The sequence below is a fragment of the Gasterosteus aculeatus genome, chromosome Y (genome assembly GCF_964276395.1).
Source record: "Gasterosteus aculeatus chromosome Y, fGasAcu3.hap1.1, whole genome shotgun sequence".
NCBI classification, from domain to species: Eukaryota; Metazoa; Chordata; class Actinopteri; order Perciformes; family Gasterosteidae; genus Gasterosteus; species Gasterosteus aculeatus.
In genome coordinates, this window is record NC_135709.1 from 2,276,608 (window position 1) to 2,289,973 (window position 13,366).

Consider the following 13,366-nt stretch of genomic DNA (forward strand, 5'->3'; position numbering starts at 1 on the left):
AACCAGCTACCATCGAGCTCGTTTGGGGACGGTGACACCGTGACATAATCCGTTCACTGAAAACACGTACTTCTCTTTGATGCGAGGCTGAATGATTAAGGCACTGTCACTGTTTGTACCTTAAAAGTGGATCAAATAAAGTAGAGAATCAATCCAATTAAACACACTTGACATCCTCAGACCTGAAACCCTCACATTGGCACAGGAAAAACTCCCCCATATCGGAAATGGAAGAAACCTTAGGGAACGGCAGAGACAAAGGCAGCGGAGTCGGTGAGAGACAATCAGGTGTCAGATACCTTTATTAAATTCAGTACATTTACATCTTTGTATTTGTTACATTTTATTTTACAGTGTCAAGAAAACACAATTTAGGTCGAGTCGGATGTTGCCTCACACATAAGGGTCGCCTTCACACAGTGAGACACACATTAATGAACAACAGCATCTGAACAGTGTTGCTCTCGGTACTGACAAAGGTCTAGCGGGATGAACGCACAGAGAATGCTCACTCATCTGCAGCGTTTTCCTTTTCCATGGAGAAGGGGTCAAAAGGAGGATGTATGTGTTGTAAAAACTGCAATAATGTCAATGATAGTCAGCAGAGCTGTTAAGACTCCAGAGTGTCTGAACTCTCTGATTACAATGATAACTGTGTGCGTCACGTCAGCTCCAAGGTCATGGGGTAAAACGTAGGTCCTCGGATAAAGAACATGTCGGTCCATATCCATGGCCAATTACGGGCACTCGGTGATGCACAAAGCTCTTTGAGTTGCTTTGATGCATGACGTGTCTGTCTGTCAATTCTGTCTCCTACTTGTATCATTTAATAAATGTCCTGTATAATGATCGTACACCGCCGTCGATTAAGAACTTTTGTATATGTGTTGAAAAATAAATGGAAATGTTGGGTAAAAACTCTTCAACTGGGCACAAAAGAACTGTTTCAACATTAAAAAATAATGACAATATTTGTTCAGGTCTCGGCACAAACAATGCATCATTTCACCCTGTTCTCTGTTTCTGTGCACTATATAACTGGCCGTATCCAAGACAACCCGCTTTACAAAGCAGAAGCATGCAAACGAGCAGCATACAATGGGGCTGGTTGGTTGTTTTGAGGTTTAGGGTCATCAGAGAGGTTAACGGCTAAAAAATGAATATGGTAAACTGTCCAATGCGAAGACAAACAGTGTACCTGCATTCACGGTGGTTTGGTATCTGCTGGACGATCCTACAAATGGACTAACCTCTGATATGCTGATGAAGCTGCGCTCTCATCCTCTAAAGTGGCATTACAACAGAGCGGCAACCTTCCTCATCTCATCAGCATTTTGTTTACCCATCAAAGCCTTCAGGCTTACCCCAGTTAACTGGTAAGATGAGTCTTTTGTTGACTTACCTAAAATGTGACAAGTTACATACACCACGCCCGTGCTAACGCTGTTGGCAGGAACCCTGGGATAGTTCACTTCTTTTCACCTGAGAATTCTGTGCACGTCAGGAGATGGAAGACTGAGCCTCACATCAGCACCATACACAGCTGTGTCTCAACGGGGCAGATATCAGCCTGGGAACTACAGAAAACTCCAGACATCCTGGTGAGTGTCTCTAATCATTTTAAATATATCTGACATGTTACTCGCTCACTGTATTCGTGCATTGCATTCTGTAGGTGGACTGAAGTAGAAGGAGTACAGTAGTACAGAAGTGGCCGGTTCATTATATACCCCACAAACTACACAAATCATGTGTTTAACATTAAATAAAAGACAATATGGTGGGACATTGTAAATACAGATGTACCTCAAAATACTAGACTCAACTTTTACTAATAATCTTTCCAGTGTACCCGGAAGACTTCCCCCCCTGATATCCATCACCAGTCCACGATGGGCCAAGCCATGAGCAGACCTTATTCTAACCCCTTCCAGAGCTCCTCTTTTAAGCGTCCCTCCCATGACCAGAACAAGTCCCTTCGACCGAGCATCTTCTCCACACTGAAGCCCCCAGTTGCCAAATCCAACAATTCCGTACCTCTATTCAACGACTGCATCTCAGCCGCCTCATCCAGAACTCAAGAGTACCTCCTCTTCAAAGACCCAGAGGACAAGTTCCACCCAAGCCCTGACGTGCTCACTCAGGTTGGTTACTTTTACAGTACCTCCGTTATGACAATTTTAAAATAACTCTTCTCAGTAGGCTTTAAAACATCTTGTCTTCCAACAGGTCTTCCTGATGACATACATCTCTCAGAGCGTCAGCCTAAACATCACAGACACCTTCAACTGCACGGCCATGACGCCCGAGCAGCGCATCCTCCTGGGGGCCGACTGGGTCTGGGCCATGCTGGAGAAGCCCACCAAGAACCCTAAGATCCAGATCGCCGTGCAGGTTCTACACCTGGACGACGGGGAGGAAGCCCAGGAGGATGGTGTCCCCCCACAGGTCCGCAGCGAGTCAGTCCAGATTGCCCACAAGGCGTCCAGCAACAAGACCATGTACGAGAAGATGGTGGGCTTCTGCACCTCCATCGGCAAGGATTGCTACGCCCTCTTCTTGTTCTTTGGGAAGAAAAGCGACAAGGGCAATATCTACGGCGTCCTCAGCAACAACTTTGAGGCTGCCATTGGGAAGTGTGACCAGATTGACCGAGATTTTATTGAGAACTTCTTCAAAGGCTCAAGGTATCTCTACACACCTTCAGGAATGATGCAGGCCATTGTCACCAAGAAAGAGGGAGACTCTCTGACTCTCATGATTAAATTCAGCTGAGCCAGAGGGATGTAATTGAGCTGTATGTGGTAGAAATTAAGGGTTTCTTGGGGGCATCTGTGGATGAACAACAACCTGACCGTCTAAGATGTAGAGTTTCTCTAAGTTGCAAGAGAAGGTTGTGTAATTTTCTGCCCCAGGTGCTCACTGTGCGTCTTACAAAAATGTCAGTTTACCTGTGACCTTTTCTGCTTTTAAGTGTGCTGACGCTGTCTGTAAGGAGCTGCAGATTTCCTCGTAACATTTCTAAAATAGCTGAACCAGGTAGAGCAAACAGTGTGTGATCGTGTGTTGTAATACGTTGTCCTGTGACATTTTGATTGTGTTTTTAACTGACAACTACACCCGATGATGGCAAAAAGAGGAGGATTACACCCCAAATTGAGAATAAGGGGATCGTTTTAGTACCAACCTCACCAAATGTGTTTGAACCTACACTAAAGCCAATTTTTCTCAAACACGTGGTCACACACAAGCTAACTTATAACTTATACATTGATGACGGCCGCATTGCATTTCATGTTTTACTTCAACTGCGGTACGTCAAGAGAGTTGGACTCGAAACTTCTACTTGTTGATTAACAGCAACATTTACAAAAAAACGCAGCATTCTACTGAAAACGACGATGACGGCCGGTGTGTACTTTTACTTGGAACTACTCTGCTCGAGGTGAATTGTTTTCTTTTAAATTGTTTAGCATATCATTGCTGGTGACGCTGTGGACGTGTTAAAGCGTTTGTGTGGCTGACAAAATCTAACGGAATGTGTTTATCTTCTTAATGTGGGGAAAAATGTAACTATTAGAACTACTTGTTTACATGTACTTGGAATAAATGTCTAAAAATGGTGGATGAATCGCAAAATAGCGTTAATCTCCCTTATTACCACATGTACAGTATATAAATTGTTCTAATATATATTGATATATATTCTTTACACATTTAACTGCAAGTTGCACGTTATAATTTCTTTACTTATAACATGTTAGCTCCTTTCCGTCCTATTTAAACCAATGACGCTTCTTCATATACAGGAGCAGCCTCCATCGTGGAGGAGGTGGATGAAAGGGAGGCGCTGGGGTTTTATAGGGTGAATGCATATAAAACGCAACACTCTTTCCAGTAAACTGAAAAATGAAATCTATTTCAATTTATTTAAAAAAAAAAAAACTGTATACAAATATCCAAAACATTAACTCTTGGTTTCTTGAATTATTGACCAGGGCACATCGGAGACACAGTATTAAAAACAAGAGCAGCATTTTTACGTTGACAGCAATTTCCCGCCGCCTGGTTTCACACGGCAGAGGCGTTCTTAGTTTTAAAAAAGGCACAGCGAGAAGGATTTATTGGCATCCAGATGTGCGGCTGCAGACTGCCACCACGCGAACGCCCATCGGCTTCGCGCTTTGCGTCGCAGGGCGGCGGGAACCCGGGGAGCGACCACAAAGGCCTCCTCGGCACGATCGCACCACTTTAGGAATTCCGACAACGTAAGGCCAGTGTTTGTCCGTTCAGGGTTACCATAGAAACGGGACACATCACGGTTCTCACCATCAGGTCGTCATACACTGAACGTAACACGTTTAAATCCTACACATTGGCACTTTCTTCAAAAAAAAGGGCTGTGCTCTCCAATCTAAAAAAGGCACGAATTGTTATACTAGTTTCAAACGGTGAAATTCACATTTTCTCGCGAGGAGCAGGATCGGTCCAGGAGGTCATCAGAGAAGGAAAGGCACCAAGTAGAGCCTGAAGGCCGCCCCCCCCCCTCATAGTTCATCCCTCGTACTAGCTTCTCCTCCGGCGGTTCCACGCTCACACGCGCACGCAGCGGCGTGGTCGTCGGGCTGCGGCACCGGCTCCATGTCCGCGTGCCGCGCGGGCCGCCCGACCTGCCGCTCAGAGTACACGTGCATCACCGCGTAGTAGTAACAGTACAGGCGGCTGGGCTGCAGCAGCTCGCGGACCGCCGCCTGACCGGCTCTGGCGATCCGTTGCGCTTCGGCGTCGTGGTCTTTGGCCCATTGGATTTTCTCCAGGAGGTCCGACAGGTTTCTCCGCACAGGCAGGTAGTGAGTGCCGGCTTTCAGGTGGCCGTAGAAAAACTCGTAATACTGCGAGTCCTGCTTCAGAACCAGACTGTTTCCCAGCATGAGGTAAGGGAACCGATACGCCGCCACGGTTCCATCCACGTTCACCTGGTACTTGTACTGCAGGAGAGAAAATACATTATTAGCATTATTATGTTCCACTTAACTGAGTTAATTAAACCAATTAAGCAAGTCACCTTGAAGAAGTCAAAGAAGCCAACCAGCGGCGCTTTGCCCACTTGTTTCTCCCGGTCTCTGAAGAAAAACCAGCCCGTGATGCCGGCGTCCAGCAGCTCGGGACTCGCCTTGGACAGAGAGACCAGGTGAAGACGCTCCTCCCTGCTGTCCCGGCCACGGAAAAACGCCCGGTCCGTCTTGTTGGTCCACGGGGGCCCTGGAGGGTTAGGAGCTAATGTCACCCGGAAGGAAACTGGGACGGTGCGAGGTCCACGGAATATTATGATCAACCGAACCGCGATCCGGTGTGAGGGACAGAATATCTTGAGTGGAATTCTATAGTTAGTCAGGGCTGAATTTGAACGCGGCGGTTTAGGGAGCTCGTGTGGCCCCAGCGCGCTACCTGTGTTTCCCTGGACGGACAGCAGGTCATTGGTGACCCCTCTCATGGTCTCCAGGGTGGAGTGCGTGACCTCGTAGGTCGGAAGGACAATGTCCCGCGTGTCGACCGAGCCACACCACGACAGGACCGGCACGGCGTCCACCTTCCTCGTCTCCAGCGGCCAGTCGCCAACATTGATGTAGAACTCCACGTCGGGCAGCCGGACCTTCACCGGAGATCCCACGAGACTGAAATGAGCGCGCGGCGACGCCACGGCGTCAAGATACCACACCCCCGCGACCTTACCTTCCTGGTAAGAGACAGCAGCATTTCATCGGAGAACATCTTGAAGTCGGTGTATTTTCCCAGCGTGCGGCGGTACAAGCGGTTGTCGATGATGGCGTAGTGGACGAGGCCTCCTCGGTTGGCGAACCTCCGGGGCACTTCCTCCCGGAGTCGCCGCAGGTCGATCGTGGGAAAAGCTTCGAAATCCGCCGCGGCCCGGGCCTCCTCGGCGGGACACTGCATGGCCGCCCGCCAGGCGCGAGGCGAGGGCTCCGGACAGTCGCAGTACTCGTGATAGACTGGACCTGAGCGACAAGACACCACACTCGAGAGTTAGACGGGGGGCGGAAGGGGGGCGGCGGCGAGGCCCCATCTTACCTGCATCGCACCCGCGTTGACCAAATGGGGACGCAACTCACCGAGGCCAAAGGTCGCCCACTGCAGAGCGCCGTGGGTGACCTTTGGAAGACCAAACACCCACCTCGGATGGAGTAGGGCGACTTGGCCACAGCCGCGTCCCGGTGGAGGACTTCCAGCCGGAGGCCCTTCAGCGCGGTGCCGTAGAGCCGGTACCGCACCAGGAAGGACCCGTCCCCGCGGTCCAGAGGCGGGGGGACGTGGATACGGACGTGCTCCTTCGCGTCCAGCGGACGTATCTTCACCTGGAAGGTGCCTTCACCTGAGCGAACACACGGGCAGAAGAAGACGTCAGACCTTCTCGGGGGGGAGCACCACGAGCGCGCTGGGTTCTCACACCGCGGGGCGCCGGTAACGACCCGATCACGCCCTCGTCGGACGTGGTCCAGGCGGGGGGGGGGGGGGTGACGGATCAAGACCACAACGTGTTTAAAAACTACGCTCGTAGAAGAAGAGGCGAGCTAGCTTTAGCCACTCGGGAGCTTCCGCCCTCCGCCGCCCTCACGGCGTCTGCGCTGACCCCGCTGACCCCCCGCGTCTCGTTTTACCTGGAGACAGAGTCAGGTTCGCGCCGTCGGAACCGACCGCCTGGATGAAGAAGTAGCGGACGGGAAGCACCGCGGCGGGGCTCAGCCCGGGACCCCAGACGAGGCACCTCTCCGAGCGGATCCGCCCGCACTCACACACCGGCGAGTTCGCCGCCGAAACGACCACGAAAACTATGCAGCTGACGAGCGAGCCGCCGCGAGGAGGCGCCGCCATGTTCCGTCCACTGCGAGCGGTCGGTTGACTGCGTAAATAAATGAAATGTTGACGGTGAAGTTTGGAGTAAAAACTCCTACGGCGACATGGTGGCGGAGAGACACGCCCACTTCCCGGTGATGCCTTCGCGGGCTGTTGGAGAACGCGAGCTTCGGAGCTTCGCGTGCGGCCCTCGAAGTCACCGCGCTCACTTCGTCGTGACGCGTTGGTCGACCCAATGACGTCAGAGAAATTTGAGATGCGTCGTTTACCACACGCGTATCAAACAATGCGTTAAGATCAAAGTTGGTGTGTCTGTAATTACATTAAGCCTCATTAAGCTCATCCCTAAAATCTTCCCACTGTCGACTTTTTACACAAATATTACACATTTTTGAATAATATTTAGTAGCAAATATATATATAAAATATTAAATTTACAAATATTGAAAATCAACACTGCTGTTTTACATCTTTATTCCACATGAGTTCCCGTTTTAGCCTAAATACGTGTGTCATTAAAGGACAGTCCTACTGTTGACGTAGTGCAGCGGTTCCCAAACTCAAGAACGCCGCGGCCCACTTTTGCGGCCCACCCGAAACATTTAATCACAACTCTGATCAAAGCATAAACTAGGGATGATTAAATGGCCTTAAGAATTTAACCGATTAAAAATGTGTTAACAGACAATGTATGTTTTGTGTACCATTTTCTCCGGAGCTCATATATATTTAGACGGTGCCCCATGTGACATTGTTTTGTTTGGCGGCGCCTTTTGAATAACACGTAATTTAAATCATAAACATTTTCATATTAATTTCAAACTTTTCAAAATTGAAAATTAAAAACATTTTTATTTATTCATTGTAAATGACCTCTGGCGGCCCACCTGCAGTACCTTCGCGGACCACCAGTGGGCCCACACTTTGGGAATCGCTGATGTGGCGCAACAGGCCACGCTAGATAGTTCCATGAAACACTTCCAACAGATTCCAAATGTGTAGCTGACTCCATAGAAGTTGTCATAGTGATTTTAAGGGGTGATTTTGATGGCAGTATTTGTCATACATTGTCATTGTGCTGCTGCGTCTGAATCACACTTGCTTGGATACACAACGGAACATTGTGAAGCGATAGTCAGAACGTTAGTAGGCGAAAATGTTTTCTGCTCTGTGTCCTATCTTGTCCAGATTTGGGAGACAGGCCTTCTGGATCATCGGTGGAGGGCCGCACAGGACGACGAGGACGTCGGCAGATGGCGCGGGGAGGTGGTCCTTCATCATGGTACCGGTCACATACCCGGAACTGTAGCTCCACTCTTGAGGACAAAGACGAAAGATCGACCTTCAACATCAGATAAACTTCTTTTTTTTATAGTCGTGAATGAAAAAACTTACTTCCCTCCTGCATCTGTGCTAATATTTATATTATATACATATAAGCCATATTATCATATATATATATATATATATGATATGATATGATAATATGGCTTATAATATTACTTCTTAACCAGAGAAGCCGGGCTTTTAGTTCTAAATACTAAACATGAAACACCGTTGCCGTATCTTTTTTTTTCCACAGATAAAGGGTGGAAAGGGGGGATGTCTTCTTCTCATACATGAGGTGGGACGTCCAGAGAAAGAATTCAATTCAATTCTTTTTTTGTATAGGCCAAGACGTGAAGGATCCATCTGCTCTGTTTGTTTTTCTCCAGGGAAAGATTTCAGCTGGTCACTGATTTAATCTGGATGACGGTTTTTTTCAAGCTGCACTTTTATCTACATATTGTAATCTCTCTTTACAAGTCAAACAAACAAATGCGCACTGCTAATAAGCAGCAAGTACACTTGTTATGATGCATAGTGGAGAGCCAATCAGAGACAGAAGAGGAGCAGATCTACAACAGACGTTATACAACCACTTCATCCTCATTCAACTCTGCTCGCTTTAAGGATTATGCAAAGGTGGACACGAGCGCTGTGCTAAGCCACTCTGACTAGAACCATCCTCCTCCTCCTCCTCCGCCGGCAGAGACTTTCCTCTTTGTTTCGGTCTCCCACTCTGAATATTCAGCGGTGAAACCCGAGGGACGGATTAATTCCTATTCACGTAGCCTCACAAGGGAGTCTGTGTTCTTTATGGTAACACGACGAGGAGTTTCCACCACAGTTTGTGGGTGTTAAACTGTTGGACGTTTTTTCTCCCCATAAAACATGATATTTCCATTTAGAGTCATGATTCTGGCAGGCGGATGAGTGCACTGTTTACTCCGCCCGCAGACTCCTCGCTTACCGTTGTGCAGAGAAAACCACCAGAATAACTGTACCTTTTATTGTGCTCGGCTACCTGCATTAGTCGCAGCTAAGGCTGCTCAGCACACCTCTCTACTTAGACGTTAGGTTAGTTGGGCCAGAGGGAATATTAAAAATACCTTTTAAAGAAGGATGCTGACAATGTTAAGATGCTACATGGTGCTCCTTTAGGTCCACATCTGAAGACACGCTGGCTTACCCCGTGGAGGTTTGTCCAGAGTGAACCACAGCTTCACTTTATCGGGGTGGTTCTTCTTCACCTCCTCCAGCTCGTCCCTCAGTAGGATGTCTCTCTCCGTCTGACGGGGGGCAAATGAAATGAGAGGTGGCGTTTTCGTTGTAAAACGAGGAGAGATGTCCGTGAAAACCACACCACCCGGCGCTGACCTGGTTGGCAAATATGAGGGAGCACTTGGTGTCGTCAGTGGGATCTGCAGTGATACTGCGAATTAATTGCAGCATGGGAGTAATACCTGATGGGAAAACATGGGTTTCATTAGTCGTTTCACGGAATGATGACGTCAACATCTCAGATAAGGTACAGTGCCATCATATAGTCCAGAGAGAACAGTATGACAGCTTTGTGCGTCATTGATGTGGTATTGGATTCACTACAGTATTTGCAGTAAAGTGACGCACAAATGGACACGGACCTGTTCCCCCGGCAACCATCCCGACGTGCCTGAACCTCCGAACTTTGGGCTCCGACTTCTTGTCTGGTCGGATGGAGAAGTGGCCTGAGCGGGAGGGACATGCCGGGCTTTAGAGCAGGGACACTCTTGTGTTGTACCACGGGGACATCTGCTGGTGGGGCCCCGTGCATTCGTCTCGTCTCTCTCTCTCTCTCTCTCTCTCTCTCTCGCCCCGCCCGCGCACACAGTCAGTCACACCGTACCGTGTCCCTTGTACACGAGCAGCCCATTGGGTCCCCTGAAGTCGATGACGTCTCCGATGGACATGTTGTCCAGGTACTGGGACAGCTTCCCCCCCTCTGGGAAGGAAGGGTGGCGGTTCTTGTGGTACACCTGGGGTCACACAAAGTCCACGTCGTTCACTGCACTGCTGCTGCTGACCTCTTAGCATTGCTAGCGTAGCTTGTATTGCTAAACCTGCATACGTTGGTAATGACTAACTCTCAACTTTCAAAAACAGGTTGCATGGTTTGATGCTTTTATTCATTGGAAAACAATGAAACCTATAGAGCCACGTGCGGTTTAGTCCTGGTCACTACCTTGAGCACAAGGTCCACGTGTCCCCGGTCCTCGTCCCTGGATACCGGCGTGTAGGCTCTGACCACCAGACCGCCGTTCACCTTGGCTGACAGGTACACGTGCTGACCTGGGCCGGGACCGAGGTGTGAGACGGGGGGGGGGGGGGGGGGGGGGGGTAACGTTAGAGCGCAAGGGTTGACTCGTGACGGAGACAAGCGGGTCTTAAAGTTGACGTCCACACGACCGTAACGACAATGGAATACGCCCAAAAGAGTAGTATGTTATCGCTCTTTTGCCCGTTTATCAGTACCCTGATGTGTTGGAATCCCTCGGGAGGCAATACAAGTGTCACGAATTCTCCATCCCGTTAGTTTGTCTCCCGCCTGCCTGCGCGTCAATGAACTCTACCGCCGTTCCAGGTCCTGCCATCGTCCCACCTGCAGCCCATTCCCTCATTGGTCCCTCACCATTTATGTCCCCGCACTTCCACTTTCCCCTCTGACAGATTGTCTCGCGTGTTTATGCCTAGTTTTCCAGCGGTTCTCGATGAACCTGAGATCCTGTTCTGACTTATCCGGCCTTTTTGACCACGAACTCCCTCCTTGCCCCCCCCCCCCTTTTTTCGGATTTGTTCACCTGCCTGATTGCCATCCTGGTTCTGAAACCCGCCTCTTCTCGTCTACAGATTCCCCGCCCGCCCCTCTGGATTTTCTTTCCTGTTGGACTGATATCCCGGTTTTGACCCCTGAAGTAGTAAAGAACTTTGATTGGATTTCTTTGTGTTTGTGCTTTTTGGGTTCTAACACCTGTGACCCTTACGACCAGTCGCTTTGTACATGTGAGCAGATCGGAGCATTTCTAGTTGTCCGAAGATAGAAATAGAAGAGGGCTGTTTCCGTACCTACTGGCAGGCCAAGGACATGATTTGCAGATGGAAGGCCAAACCGAAATTTCTTTGTGTCGTGGTTGATCTCCTGCACGTGGGCACACAGCACAATACCGACACAGCTTATAAATGTCCTGGGAAACTCCGAGGTTTACATGGTACCTTTGACCTGTATAGTTACCCAACCTTCTGTCAGTGGAGGTGGTTTCAAGCTACAGATTTAGGTAAAACAGTTATAATTAAATTGTAAATCGTAGGCAGAAAACATGCAGAAAAATGACATTTTTTTGTGCAAAAGTCACTCAGTTGTCTAGTTTTCATAAAAAACAAAATAGTTCAAATGGAGATGTTGTGCGAGTATGTTCTGTGGATAATCCATTCCCTCAGTCAGCCACATCCGTCACACGGATACATTACAGGTAAAGATTTAAATGCGCTGCGTGGTTCGAGCTGGGTAACCAACACTGTAATCTAGATGTAAAAAAGAGCTTTATTGCTTTACGACAGTTTACACGACAGCAGACAGAATAAAGGTCTAAAGGGAAACGATTACCTTTGACTCGAATAATAACTGGCTGCATAATCAGGTTTGTGTGTGAACGCTCATTTTTTTTTTAAAGGTCTACCTGTTTGTCTACCAGAGGAAGGGGATATTTAACCGTGGGGTCGTGCAGAGTGACAGGCAGCTTCTTCTTCTTGTGTCCCCCCAGGAGGACGTACAGCAGGGTCACTACCATCACTGAAACAGCCACCACCACCGGGAGAATCTGCAAGACAAACCAAAACCTCAGCGGTTAACCGTGACGGTTACCGTGCACGGGCGAGTGAGGGGGGAGAGAGAGTCGTTCTCACCAAGTTCTGATGCATAGTTTCAACGTGACGCCGCCGGGCTGTCAGGCCGCACTGAGTCAAGCTTCTCTCTGTCTGTCTCACACACACACACACACAGGCCTCTGAAGGGGGGCGGGGCTTCGTGCTGGGTGAAAGGTGGCCTGGATCTAAAGAACCAATAGAAAGACAACACAATGGAGGTGAGGAGCAGAGGCTGGAAATCACACCACCGAGAGAGGAGGAGAGACTTTACCTCACCGAGTTCTCTCTCTCTCTCTCTCCAAATCAGACGTGACGGGTACAGTACCGGTAAAAGCGCTTGGGACGCACCTCAGCAGGCGGCTGGTGCTGCACAGTACGTTCATCAATAAGGACAATAATTCTTGCTTGTGTGAACACAAAACGGGTGCATTTTTACAAAAAATGACTAAACAATGCTTCAGTGTGTGGACGCTCCGATGAAATCAAAAGTCCCGTTGGTTGGAAAATAATAACGTGTCAACTTTATTCGTCACATAAATGATTTCTTTGCGTTTTCTACCGTGAAAGAAAGCTCATAATGGGGTAATAACGTCCACGGATTAAGCATTTGTGAGCGCTACACAAACATGGTGTTAAAATTTCTCCTATGAAGTGATATCATTACATTTATCATATAGCTTGTCGTCATTAATCATCTCATTGCAAGCGAGGCTTTTGGTTGGTTATGGAGTGAACAGCTCATAAGGTCTTTAGTGGCCGCGTGAGGCCACACGGGGGAGGCCGCTTGCTTGGATGGTAGCGTGCTAACATCATTTCCTATAGAGTAGAAAACAAAATGAAAAGTTGCCCCTGGTGATTCTTTGCTGTAGTTTTCATCATCATGAGCCCCTGTGTAAAAATGCATTCTGGGATCCTCTGATATTATGGTCCACATCGGGGCTCTCTGCCGCCGGACGGCTGCACATCTGGGACTACTGCAACAAAGGGCATCGTGAATGGAACACCGGCAACAGATGCATCGTCCCTCTTGTTACACATTTGGACGGCACTACTGGAAATGAGACAAAGGCGTCACCACGTCCACATCTGTGTGTCATCATTTGTAGGGAAATTGTTACCTTTGAACCCCAGCGAGATTTCCTTCATGTCCCAGAGTGCACGGAGAAGCAGAAGTACGTCACATGTCTCAGGATGTCCACTGATGTTGTGACACACAGTCTACCGGTATGCCGACATAAGCTCGTCGTCAACACTTCCCGTCAATGTGCCC

General features: G+C 48.8%; 3 protein-coding genes across 4 annotated transcripts; 1 reads left to right on the top strand and 2 right to left on the bottom strand.

The window, feature by feature from the left end:
• Positions 1 to 1,432: 1,432 nt before the first annotated feature.
• Positions 1,433 to 2,997, top strand: LOC144390790 (rab15 effector protein-like). The gene is made up of 3 exons (XM_078097218.1): positions 1,433 to 1,601; positions 1,848 to 2,144; positions 2,230 to 2,997. Exons 2-3 carry the CDS (start codon positions 1,893 to 1,895, stop codon positions 2,773 to 2,775), a joined length of 798 nt encoding a protein of 265 aa, XP_077953344.1. The 5' UTR covers positions 1,433 to 1,601; positions 1,848 to 1,892; the 3' UTR covers positions 2,776 to 2,997.
• A 901-nt stretch (positions 2,998 to 3,898) lies between these two features.
• On the bottom strand, positions 3,899 to 7,106 carry LOC144391060 (protein O-glucosyltransferase 3-like). Of its 2 annotated transcripts, XM_078097594.1 has the most exons (6): positions 6,678 to 7,104; positions 6,194 to 6,391; positions 5,734 to 6,017; positions 5,449 to 5,653; positions 5,066 to 5,262; positions 3,899 to 4,988 (listed from the first exon to the last, which is right to left on the bottom strand). In XM_078097594.1, the coding sequence occupies exons 1-6, from the start codon at positions 6,889 to 6,891 to the stop codon at positions 4,548 to 4,550; spliced, it is 1,539 nt and encodes a 512-aa protein (XP_077953720.1). In that variant the 5' UTR covers positions 6,892 to 7,104; the 3' UTR covers positions 3,899 to 4,547. The 2 variants fall into 2 exon arrangements, with proteins under 2 accessions (XP_077953720.1, XP_077953721.1); XM_078097595.1 differs by having other exon boundaries at positions 5,066 to 5,653; positions 6,678 to 7,106.
• Positions 7,107 to 7,330: 224 nt separating this feature from the next.
• Positions 7,331 to 13,353, bottom strand: LOC120808938 (NADH-cytochrome b5 reductase 2). The gene is made up of 10 exons (XM_040162294.2): positions 13,215 to 13,353; positions 12,136 to 12,281; positions 11,910 to 12,050; positions 11,299 to 11,371; positions 10,418 to 10,524; positions 10,082 to 10,211; positions 9,840 to 9,923; positions 9,574 to 9,659; positions 9,386 to 9,485; positions 7,331 to 8,189 (listed from the first exon to the last, which is right to left on the bottom strand). Exons 1-10 carry the CDS (start codon positions 13,240 to 13,242, stop codon positions 8,017 to 8,019), a joined length of 1,068 nt encoding a protein of 355 aa, XP_040018228.2. The 5' UTR covers positions 13,243 to 13,353; the 3' UTR covers positions 7,331 to 8,016.
• Positions 13,354 to 13,366: the final 13 nt, after the last annotated feature.

Bases quoted from the DNA above. Each gene is read 5' to 3' on its own strand.
- LOC120808938 (XM_040162294.2), bottom strand. From the start codon at position 13,242: ATGAAGGAAATCTCGCTGGGGTTCAAAG. The intron at 11,372-11,909 runs GTAGACCTTTAA...GCCCACGTGCAG, and splicing joins TTCCTCTGGTAGACAAACAG to GAGATCAACCACGACACAAA. The intron at 9,486-9,573 runs GTCAGCGCCGGG...GCCCCCCGTCAG, and splicing joins CCCTCATATTTGCCAACCAG to ACGGAGAGAGACATCCTACT.
- LOC144391060 (XM_078097595.1), bottom strand. From the start codon at position 6,891: ATGGCGGCGCCTCCTCGCGGCGGCTCGCTCGTCAGCTGCATAGTTTTC. The intron at 6,392-6,677 runs GTAAAACGAGAC...GTGTTCGCTCAG, and splicing joins GAACCTGACTCTGTCTCCAG to GTGAAGGCACCTTCCAGGTG. The intron at 4,989-5,065 runs GTGACTTGCTTA...TCTCTCCTGCAG, and splicing joins GCTTCTTTGACTTCTTCAAG to TACAAGTACCAGGTGAACGT.
- LOC144390790 (XM_078097218.1), top strand. From the start codon at position 1,893: ATGGGCCAAGCCATGAGCAGACCTTATTCTAACCCCTTCCAGAGCTCC. The intron at 2,145-2,229 runs GTTGGTTACTTT...GTCTTCCAACAG, and splicing joins GCCCTGACGTGCTCACTCAG to GTCTTCCTGATGACATACAT.